Source organism: Anopheles arabiensis, chromosome 3 (assembly GCF_016920715.1).
Source record: "Anopheles arabiensis isolate DONGOLA chromosome 3, AaraD3, whole genome shotgun sequence".
Taxonomy (NCBI): Eukaryota; Metazoa; Arthropoda; class Insecta; order Diptera; family Culicidae; genus Anopheles; species Anopheles arabiensis.
Genome location: NC_053518.1, coordinates 43,356,915 through 43,369,105, shown reverse-complemented (window position 1 = coordinate 43,369,105; position 12,191 = coordinate 43,356,915). Strand labels below are relative to the sequence as shown.

The following is a 12,191-nucleotide window of genomic DNA, read 5'->3' as shown; positions in this document are numbered from 1 at the left end:
CAAGTTATTTTCATTCCTTTTTCGTTTGTAGACAGTTGACGCAGATCTATTTTTCCATACAGAATGTGAAATCGAGTATGCACAAAATTATGCTAATATTCAGAATTTAATTGAAACATAATACCACTGAGTTTGCATTCGATTCCATGTTTCTTAAGGGTCTCGATTGATATGTACGTTTGTGTAGAATAAATTTATGAGTTTATGAGTTATGGGTACATTCATGTTAGTTTCGAAAAATATACCAACAAAAGGATTGTTCTTCTTTGGAAAATTTAATACACTTTGCCAAATAGTCATAACAGATTTATAGTTTGCAGTGCTTTTAGCAATTCTCAAAATACTCTCGCGGGCCGCATTCAGAATCGACGCGGGCCGCCAGTTTGACATACCTTATCTACGCAAACGCAAGTAGCGCCCTCTATCTGTCGTATTTGAATGATCCATCAAATGGACCGTTGATTCTTATCAGCATCTAGTTGTTCATCTGATCATTTGTTGAGTACAAATTCGATAACATTTATACACATAGTTATTCCTGTATTGACCATCACTGAGAGCTATGATATAAAAGTTATACCTTTCCATCAATTACTTAACGCTGATATGGGAAGGGGAGGGGGTGTTGTCAATCGTAACGATTTGGAGGGAAACTTTGTTGGGGAAAGGGGGCGTAAAACTTTTGTTACCCAACGCAAAATTAAAAGTAAAAATGTGTATTTGTTTCGAATTACAATTGAGGAATGAACGATAATTATTTTTCTTGACTTTAAGACCTTTGCTGTTATGCCGACCTAAACAGGATTTCTAATTTTTATATACCACGCAGCCAAATAGTTCGTCATTGCTAGGGTGTCGGCTCATACGAGGATTGAACCCACGACGGAATTTAGTTACCACGGAAGGTCGGACGGAAGAACTTACCAAAGGTTCGTCGCAGTAACGTTGCATTCAGTTACCGCAACGACCGCAGTGCGTATTCGATTGGCTCGCATTTCATGATAGTGACGTGCGATTCGCAAAAGACGACACACAATTCGAAGCAAATGGCACAAGATTCAACTGTAACACTGGAAACAGGTGTATTCTCAATCCAACTCCTTGCAATCTTCAAACAAATTGTCGTTTCAAACAAATTGGTAATGGAGTTAATGGAGTTAACCCTTTTTTCATCAAAGTTGATCATTGGTCGTATTTTTTTGAATAAATCTAAAATTCAGCCAAACACTTGCAAACACTATCGATTTTGTTCGAAATTTGTAAGACATGCGAAACATGTTAGCATCACATTGTTGTGAAATAGAGTAATAAATTTGATGATGGTATAATATTTAAAGCCATAGAATCATTTCTGAAAAGATGGACATATATGCGGAGGATCAGGAAAATGGCTAGATATCAATAGAATATTGATTAATGGCGAACTCTCCATTCATTTACACTGAGATTTTAATAACGCGACATTAAACTAGTCAATGAATAAGCGCTAGCCTAAATTATATCAGTTATGTTTGAGAGATATCAGTTATGTTATGTTTGAGAACCACTGATCTTGAGGATAGCGATACAATCAAGGTTTGCTCTATAACAAGCTGCAGATATAACCTGCAGCTTATCTGAGTTTTTTTTTCCAATTTCCTTTGCTACGTCATTTATCAGTTGTCAAGTTAATAACCTGTGTGTTTTCTTCTGTGGAAAATTTCCACCCAAAATTATAAATAAAACGGATGATCCTGGCTTAAATAACTCCCCATTCATATCTCAAATGATTACAAATGATGAAAAATAATCTGCTATTGAAAGATCACACCCTGTTTAATAAAATTACCCTAAAATTCCTACGGCTCACTCTAATCCTATTTCCGTGCTGTCAATGCAATCTATTAATCTAGTGAATCCAACCCCAATCTATATATCTGCAGCGGAAGATGTATGAGCATCTAGCCTAATTTACTTCTCTCCCTTCACCCCAAAACCACCCCGCAAAAGGGACAATCATTGCGGCACCATACTGATGTCTTTTTTCTTGTTTGGCGTTCCGGAACTTCACCAAAACCGACCGCCAGAGGTTGGTGAAAGATTCGGCGGGGAGGTGGAAAAACTGGACGCCATAAATAAAATCCCTCTTAAAGCGATGCGCCTACCATTGGCGTAAGCCATGTCGACTGGGGTTGGCCACACCATAAATAAAAGCTCAATGTCACTGTGCCAGCAGTTCAGCTGGGGAGATGATCGCGATCGCGGCCTCGCCCGTTGGACGCGATCACAAACAAAAAAAGCTAATGCATGCACAAACACCTATCAGACAACGGGTACAGCTTACATGCCTCCGCGGTCACATAGGCCAGCGGCTACTACTTGCTGACAGGCAAGTGGTTGCAAACTGGATCAACACACTGAATTCCACCCGACCTACCGAAACCATCTGGCTGCAAGCCCTTTGTAGCCCTTTCTCAGGGGAAAAAATCCAAAACAAAACTACCCCAAGACAAAATGGTTTCATAAAATACGATGTCACATTATCATATCGTCACGACCCGGGGCCGGCTTACCAGTTTGCCTGGCACACGGGAGGGTTTCATTTTTGGACTCGTAAATTATAGCCCTACCGATCTCGCGACAGCGGTTCAGAAATTCGATCACCATTCGATGCTCCGATCCTAATGATCGTAGGCCGGCTCCATTAAATTAGCTGCCGGAATTCGCCACACCGTACATTCCGCACTAGCGGTTGGATTTTAATAATTTCCTCATTTTGAAAAATGGAAATGCCAGCGGGCCGCGATCGTTCCTGCCTCATTATACTAGTTCTAGTCGATCGCGACGGGGGGACATCTTCGGGGGAGTGACAAAATTGCCATCTTCAGAAGGGAGCGGCGCCGACCTTGAACAGAACGGGTTCAAATTAAGATTTCGTCCCAGGCACGATATTTTTGGCCACTCGCTAACCAACCGGGCGGCGTGGTTTATCACTTATCAGAAACCTTCCAAAGCGACCTTTACTGCACGTGAAAAAAAAGGGTTCGAAAGAAAATCTCTGTCTGCATCCAATCGTGTGACCCTTTCGCTTTCGACGCTTGGCAAAGGGCTCGATTGCTACGGTCTGCTTAATCGCATCGCCTCGAAAACTAGGGCCAACGTTACAGTTAACAAATCCAATCCATAAACTTGATGGGTGTATGCAAACACACCTGCTAATTATGATATCGTTCGCTATACTGCGGAGGCCTGTCGGTCCAGCGCAGGCAAAAGAAAGACGGCCGTCCAGCACCAAATCTTCCAAGGTCGTCCAGTCCGAGCAGAAGAAGCCAAAACAAAGTCCCGCATAAATTGATTACCATTTCGTTGGCGATGGCTTCACGCCGGCCCGATCGCCGTGGAACGTGTCACATGTTTCTTCTTTTTACTGTTTGGATTATCTGCCATGATCCTTTTCTCGCTGGTTGAGTGCTTTTAAATCGATCTCATCCTACAGCAACAACAAAAAACACAGAAGCAGATAAGACTGACGCTCGCGATGCTCGGTCGGAAATATATTGACGTGTTTAACCACCGCCACAAATCGTTCCGTGGGTTTCGCGAACCGTGCCACGGACCAATGCGGAAAACATCATGAGATCGATAAATGCAAATTTGTATGCTTTTCTTTTTTGCAGTGGATGTCATTGGTGGAGTGGCTTTTTTTTCTTTTTCTTTTTCGTTTCTTTCCCTCACACGCTTTGGTGGATTAGAATGTTTGTTATAATAAATGTCGGCTGGTTAGAGACCCATTTTTGTTAACGATTGTCGTTTAATATATTCACTTCTAGTGCATATACCAATTTGTTGCGCTTCCCGATCGAGTTTGTTCGACAAACGGATGATTTTGGATTAAAACATGGTAAATGATGCGAGGTAAATGATCACAAACTGGTGCGCCATGTTATGCAATAAACCATTCGCCAACTGGCGCTTCGTGAGAACATTCTAGACGATTGAAAGTGAATCTCGTTCGGAAATTGTGTTAAAAATAAGCAGAATTTTAAATTTCACTTAACGCTCGTTTATTCGATGTCGAAAACTAATAATTTACAATAGAACACAGTTCATTTGTGGCGGGATCGAGCGAATCGATCGTTGGAAAAGTTGTTGCACCCATCGCGTGGCAAGCCACGGTGGCGACAATGTCCCCATGACTGACTGACACTGCTGACTGATTTCTGACGAAGCTGACTGCCTCGCTTACCCGAGGCTCTCAGACAGAATGGTTTTACTTTCGCTGCTGGCTCGCAATGTACTCCAGGGCACGGGCGATCGGCTCGGGCGTCGGCGGCGGCGTCGGCAGATGGTCGCCGAGCGGCTGGAAACCGTTCTCGTCGGCAACGTAGTCCACGCGGTACTTCTGGCCATCATCGCCGATGTACTCGTAGTATCCCTTGGCACGGAGCGTCTCGTTCTCGGTGTTGCGGTCGTCAATCTTGCCCGACTCGGCAGCCTCAATGTTGTTCTCGTTGGCGTACTTGTAGTAGTATCCGTCATCGTTGAACTGCTTCACCTGCTCCTTGATCTTCTCGTATCCGGCATCACCGCCGTTGTTTCCGCTGCCGCTTCCGAAGCGCGAGGCAGTGCCCGCACCCGAGCCCGAGCCCGAACCCGATCCGAAGCGCGATCCCGATCCAGCACCACCAGCGCCTCCGGCACCACCGGCACCTCCAGCTCCGAAGCGCGATCCTCCAGCACCACCGGCACCGGCGCCAGCACCGAATCCAGCGGCCGCACCACCGAAACCAGCCGAAGCACCACCGAATCCAGATCCAGCACCAGCCGCGGCACCAGCAGCACCGCCATCGTTGAACGCACCAGCCGAGAACGAGCTGCCGCTATCGCTAGCGAAGCCCGAGGCACCGAATCCACCAGCACCAGCGTTGCCGCTGCCCGATCCGCTTCCGAAACGGCTACCGCCGGCACCTGTAACGAAAAATAGGGTTAGAATGCCATTTTTGGGGTTTAGAAAGAATAAAGCTCAAAGTTCCTAACAAGCCATAGGCAGCTAAGCCCCTTTTCAGGCTCAAACAGGCCATGACTATCGAGCTACGTTTGATGCACATCCCAGCTGAAAGTGAAACTTACCGCTAGCTCCAGCACCACCGAATCCACCAGCACCACCAGCACCGCCGAATCCGCCAGCACCGCCAGCACCGCCGCCGAATCCTCCTGCACCACCAGCACCTCCGAAGCCACCCGAGCCGCCTACCTTGCCCGGCGCTCCCGGACGGTACTTGCCATCGTCGTAACGGCCACGACCGTCGGGACGCCAGCGGCCATCATCCCACTTCGTCTCGTAGTACTCGGGATAGTAGCGACCATCGTTCGGGACGGGGGCCTGAGCCAGAGCACAGCCAAACATGGCCAGCGCCAACTGCAGAGAAGCACAACAAACATTCACAGCAGATGAAAATTAGAACAGAACGCTTCCAGGTTTGTACAGGGCGCCGCAGCCAACACTTTCGAAACAGCACCAACAGCACACTCCACACTTACCAATGCAACACACTTCATGGTGGAAATCGTTTCAACGGTTTGCTGGGGCAAAACTGATATTTGCACTTTCACTGCTGCTCCTTCTTTAGGCTTATACTGTGCCGAAAGCAGAAGAACTAATGTTGTAGCATCTTCGCGCTCGCGTAGCTTTTATAGTACGATTTAGCCGAAATGTGCTCCGAAAAGTTTGAACGAAGATTCTGCCCCGTCCGGCACAAACACACACATATACACACACACATTTACCATCGCACGCATGCCAAACCAGATAAAATGACCAAAGCCGAGCTAAGCAGCTGGACCACATACAACAACAACAACAGAAGCAGCATCAGCAGCAACAAAAAACATACACATATCTACACTTTTTGGATCGTTTAGCAGCCAAATCCATATGGGATGACGGTTTCGAACTTAGCCCCACTATCGCGTTTGCCGATATCTAAGCCAAATGGTACATCGCACGCTCGCTCCCACTCTAACTGTCACACACACGCACATCTCTCTCCGTGGTCGCCGTCTTCTTCTGGTGCCGTTTGGCTGGCTAGCTCGCTGGCTGGCTGGCGTGCGATCGTTCGCGGACGTCTCCGCACCAGCAACAGGATCGCACGCGAAGAAGCCACCTGATCTACATATAATATCAATTATAATATATTATAACTCCCCAGTCCAACCGTGGTGCGAGCTCGCCGCATTCCGGAACGAAAGCGAGAGTGGGATGGAGCTCGGGCCAAGATCCCTAAAGAACAAGAAGCTTGCAGCACACAGCAACAAAACAAAAAAAAACCTAAATAAATCCAACTTCACGGTTTCTGTCGCCCATACTGCACGGTGATTGAGGGTGTCGCTTTGAAACCCCGCACGGCCACTGCTCCGGAATGCTTTCGGTGACTGGTTTTGGCAAAAAGGATGCGACTCCGGAGCACAGCTTCCACGGTCAAGTCCTTGAACTAGGGTCGTTCGGCGTGTGGCTAAGCGCAAGAGCTTAGAGATTTGATCCTCTTCTTCTTCATCGGTGTAGCGCTACGCATCAGGATAAACTAGAGCGTGCGCACACACGGATTTCAAGTGGGTGTTTGGCTTCATTGAACTTTACGGTACAGGGGTTTTGCATTTTAGCATGCGTTTATCATCCACGCCATTCATTCGGAGCTGTTTGTGGTCCAAACCGCTGCTAGTTCACACATACCGTATGATGTAATGTGAGCGATGTTGGGCAAGTGGCTGAAGTTTTCTGAACGGTTTCTACGGCGACTAAACCTATGTGTTAATGAAGGTTGGTTAAATTGTTGCTAGTATGAATTGATAAAATATCTTAAAAGCTGTGTTAACTTTATGTTTCACTAAAGTCAGTTTAAACTTTGTTTAAGAAACTTTAATATAGCGTAAAGGATTTTGAGATTCTCAAAATCCTTTCCAAAGTATCATTTCTTTCGGGATCATGTCAATCAGAAAAGTTATATCTTTCTAACTCCAACCATTTCATCTGTAAGATATGGTAAACAAAACATGCACAAAAATTTATTTCATGCGGTAGATTAGAAAAAGTAAAGATATTGATCCTAAATGAAATGTTCTCTAGCATAGTTTAAAACATAAGTGGTATCATCTCATTGCTTCGTAAAAGTAAAATTCTAGTTTTGTATGATACATATGATTCCAGATATCAGATATACAGACATAAGAATATTACTATTTCAGAAAAAACGCTTTACATCAGTACCAAACTACGAATTGAATATTTTTCAAAACAAAAATTGATGTTCTTAAATTTCTTACGCTAACTGGTTCAAAAGTAAGTTTTTGCAATATGTTGAATTAAGCAAACGCATTTCTTTGCACAAAAGTCTATATATTTAACAAAAAATAAAATAAGTTAAAAAAACAGGCAACACCATGAGCATTAATCCTATTAGATTCATTTAGAAATCAGAATGATAGCAAATACTTTTCGTCTTATTTTGTAGATTATATGAATAATTTGATGTACCATGCATGCATTTCAATATTTCTACATTCAACAAATAACTGCATTCACAAACTTCTCTGGAATCAAAACAACAACTGAAAAAATGCCAGACTTTATGCACAGTGCCGGCGCCAATTTGGTTCCCGCACAAAAAGCTTCTCTGCTGTCTACCTATTATAAGAATTTGCATTCAACAAGGGACACCTTCAGGCCTTGATTCACAAATTCTTAAGATCGGTAACCGGCACGGGGTATATTTGTTAATTTTCCAGCAACACCGTTACTGGTTTGCAAATATTCGCAGCTGTGTGAAGAAATTTATCGAAGCGTCACCTCCGCAACCGCGAAACTACAGTTCCGGATGCCCGACCCGAAGCGTAGGAACGTGGTGACATTGAGCCGTTGGCCCCGTGGAACAGAGCTCCCATGACCTCTGACAATTGGCTTGGAAAAAGGTGTGCAGCTCTCGTTATCTAGCGCGCTAGTAGTCCTGGTCGTCCAAACACGCCCCATTTACTGTAGGCTACATTAGTTCCAGTCCTACGCACGAAATTGGCCGCCATAAATGGTTAAATTCGTATGATAAGATGCTCTCCGATTATCACACACGATGAAGATGACAACAACAACAGGCAGATAAGATACGCATGGAATACATTTGTAAAAAGCGTAGCAACATTATTGGACTGATTCGTCGATTTAAATGTATTGCATTTGTCTGATCAGTGCAGCACGACCGATCGATCAGGTAAAGGTGAGCTATTAGTTTAGAAATGTTTTACAAGAAACAGATTAACCTGGTACTGATGTAATCTTCTTGACTAGATAATGTTTAATTTTTTTAATAAAATATATAAAAGAAGATCTGCAATATTTAACCAATTCAAGTATAAAATCGATCAAATGACTTGCGCACCTAGATGACTCACATTCCTATATAACTCAGACCTCGCATTCTGACCCTGATGGGGGACAACGTGATGTCACCAGATAAAAGCATTTCAGTGTATTGTAAATGTAATTAATAATATATTAAACTCTCATTCGTTTAATTAAGCTTATGCTTAATATTGCAAAACCAAGCATCATCGCAAGCATTCGGTTGCATTAATTTATTCAAACCACCGTACCAGCCGCAAAACTCCCGTCTGTCAAAACAATATAAATTACCGTGCGTCCATCCGCGGTCTATTGGTTGCCTTCTGCAAAAATTTAATCAGTAAGTTACAATTAATTTCCCACATCCTGCTCCGAAGACCCCCCGCCAGGTGACGAAATGTTGCGTGCTGAATTCGGCAACGTATAAAACCGGCATCGTCTGCTGCTGCTGCTGCCAATCAACCCGTCGAGTCACATCGGGTTGGAAAAGGTGGAAAAAGTTTGCCAATAACAGACACAAACAAGCACACACTTATGACATATCAAGCGCTAGAACCCGTCATCAATCTGTTAATTACGCACACTTCTCAGCGCCAAGCGGCGATGGCCCAAGCGAATCATCTTCGGATCATGAAAAGTCGATCGTCCCCAGAGCATCCGAAGGTTGGCGAGAGGAACGCGCTCAAACAACAAAACAACAACGCCCCGAATGAGGGAAACGAGGGAGAGATAAAAAAAAGGAGAACAAAGTCATCCAGCCACACTCCACCGACGCGGAGACGAAACTGGAAAAACTGGACAAATTTAAAGCGGCTCCAGCAGCATCCGAGCGAACCGATCAAAATAAAATCGTCTCACAAACCACAACAACGCGGAGAAAAGAGGAGAGGAATGATGAAAGTCTTCACCAAACCGGGGTGGGTGAGGTGGTAAGATAGAATCGATCCAAGGTGAAACGGCGACGGCGTCGGTGGAGGTCGCCGAACGTCGCGAATTTGTGCAGTTCCGTATGCAAATTGAGGGTCGCGAGGATGGGTCGCATCATTCCCAATAAGCGAAATCCGTTCTAGCAGACATGGGCACAAAGGCACGGTGGTAACATTATCTTCACTTTCAACATTCGCTGGCTGGTTGGGTGGGGTGGGTGGATGCTTCGGAGCAGCTGTAGGAATGCCACTGAAGGCAAATATGCAAATATTTTGCCGCTCCCTCTCCCTCGGTGCCATAAACGGCCGATATGCTCTGAACTCGTTTCTGCCCGTAACATGATGGTGATGCTTTGTTTTAGATGGCATTTTTTAAGTTTTGCCGCACACCCCCATCCTCCCAATCGGCTAATCGTGGGCGAGGATGGCAGAGTAGGACCAAGAAGCCCAAAATGGCACTGCGACCGATTGGATGGCGCAACCAGTGCCTTTGAACCAATTCTTGCCACCTGAACCTGAACCTGGCGAGCTGACGGACAAATATCAAGCGCCTCCGGCAGAGCCAGTTCGTACCGAGCCGCCCAGATGACCTACACCGGATCGGTATTCAAATCGAAATTGCGATAAAATTCAAAGTATCAGGCGACTTCTCACCGCTGATTGTGAGGAACAGGCCAGTCGGCGATCCGCTCCAGCCAGCCCACGGTTGACGATCATGACGCCAGCGAAGACGGCTCACCCGTCTTCAATTTCAGCTAAAAGAACAGCCGCAATCCCCTCGAGAACGGAGGGATGGGTCCGGTTCGATCGCTGTAAGATGATCGCTTCCGGAACCAGTTTTAGCCTGAAGAAGGAGAGCTGGGAGATTCTACCGGTTCTGCTGAAAATAGATCAGAAACACCACCTAAACAGAACGTTCTGTTCCAGCTCTAACAGGATGCGAGCGTTCAGAGACAGCCAGCAAGTCGCACTGTTCTAAGGTCACCATTTCCAGGGCTTTCGATTTCAACGTTCACAACATTTGATGATGCTTTGGTTTGGGCGGTTGAAAGCGAAATGAGCATCATGGAATTAAAAAACTGGAAAAGAAAAAAAGGACGAACATGTGCAACCACCTTATCTGTCTTTATGACTACCACAACGTTCGAAATGAATGGAATTTTATGGGGTTGGCCTAAAAGGCGAAACCGTTCGTCACACGGCATGCATTCCACTTATCAGGGTGCAGATCCCCATCGGTAACATTTTTACAGCGCGCGGTTGCAGCAAAAATGTCATTCCATCCTGGCCAGGATGAGGTAATGCACCGTGTGTGTGTGTTTGGAGCAGTCGGCAAAACTGGTAGAATCCGAATGATAGTATCCGAAGGAAAGGAAATGAAAAAAATGTCGTGCGATGTTTCCTTGGTGTGAAGCTAAATTAGCATACACGAGCTATGTTGGGAAGGTGATCGAAAGTATCTTTGCCAGACACGTTAGAGCGACACGAGCATTAGAGAAATATCTACCGGCAGAAGAATGAGAAAACATTCATACTTCTTTCCAACGCTCAACACAATGTTTTTAGTATGACAGTTCTACATTTAAGTCTTGTGCTGAGGTGTGTTCTTCCCCAGCCAATCTGCCCGAACGCCGTGGCTAATGGAAATGTTCCTTAGTGACGTACCATTTAAGCGCGCAGTAATAGGCACTTTGAAATGATTTGCGATTATGAAGCATATAATGCGGAGCTATATTTTACAGCTAGGCTGTACTGCTACAGCTTAGGCCGATCGTACCCTTCGCTGATGATGTGTAATCTCCTCTAGGGTTGCCTTGTTGCGGCTTCTAGTCACACGATATGCTAATTCGATTATATACGATCCTACGCCATTAGCATAAGTGATCGCGAAGAATCGACCAAAAACATCGTCTGTGGATGTGACGGTGGAGCTTTTCGAGCTTGAGAAGCTTTCAAATTGTATTCAAATGAAGGTAAAAGCTTGGGGATTGCATGCTAGTTTTGGAGTGGCTTTTTTCAGATGTTCTCTTTCTAACCTACTTTCTGAGTAAAAAACACGCTTTTAAACATATTGCTTTCTAGCAAATAATAATAATAATAATAATTCTAATAACACAACCGAGTATTGGCGGTATAAGGCAAAACAACAAGGGGGAAATACCGTGCGAAGGATATAAATCGTTAGCACAAGAAGTATTAAAAATAAGGCTAGTAAAAAGCTACCATACTTAAATTTTAATAAACAAATATATGAAATTAATAAATAAACATATTGCTTGTAGTCTGTACTATCGATTTAGACATTTTTTTGGTTAGCAAACAAGTTTTTATCTATTAGGGTTAGAGGATTCTTTAAGCTCATTATAACACTGAAATGTTATCCGCAATGTCTAGGACGTCATTCAAAGGAGTCCATAAATGACAAAACTAACTCAATTTTAAATCTGCCCTTTGAGATCCGTCCCAAATTGTTGGCTTTTTATGGTGTCCAGGGTAAAAAACATCGATAAATATTAGCCAAACACATTACATTTTCAAAGGATATATTACGGTTTGCATTAATATCAATCACTTAAAAGATCAGTGTTTTATATATTTTTTTTAATAAAAGACAAACAATCTTACAAATTTAGAACCAAATAATTAATGTAAAGATTTTGTGTTTTCCTTTTCTTGTTTTCTATTTTATGTTTCTCTGCAATCCCTAAAATAGTAATCGAATTGAAAAATGCTCCTTATTTTTCATGTTCTATGACTATGACTGAGCGCAACTCTGATCGCAGAAACTCTGACTATACAAAAACGACGTGTATAGTCATGAAATTACTAGGACTGCCTTTGAAAGCTTGTATCGCATATCAAGCCTGACATTTAAAGACATATTAATCAGCTTTGAC

At 44.0% G+C, this 12,191-nt stretch overlaps 1 protein-coding gene across 1 annotated transcript; it reads right to left on the bottom strand.

Annotated features, from left to right (window-relative positions):
* Window positions 1–4,019: 4,019 nt before the first annotated feature.
* On the bottom strand, window positions 4,020–5,627 carry LOC120904422 (pupal cuticle protein 36a-like). Its single transcript, XM_040314382.1, has 3 exons — window positions 5,521–5,627; window positions 5,110–5,398; window positions 4,020–4,947 (listed from the first exon to the last, which is right to left on the bottom strand). The coding sequence occupies exons 1-3, from the start codon at window positions 5,536–5,538 to the stop codon at window positions 4,250–4,252; spliced, it is 1,005 nt and encodes a 334-aa protein (XP_040170316.1). The 5' UTR covers window positions 5,539–5,627; the 3' UTR covers window positions 4,020–4,249.
* Between the last annotated feature and the right edge of the window lie 6,564 nt (window positions 5,628–12,191).

Coding starts and splice junctions, on each gene's coding strand:
- LOC120904422 (XM_040314382.1), bottom strand. Junction 4,948..5,109: donor CGGTGGTGCTGGAGCTAGCG/GTAAGTTTCACT, acceptor TTTTCGTTACAG/GTGCCGGCGGTAGCCGTTTC.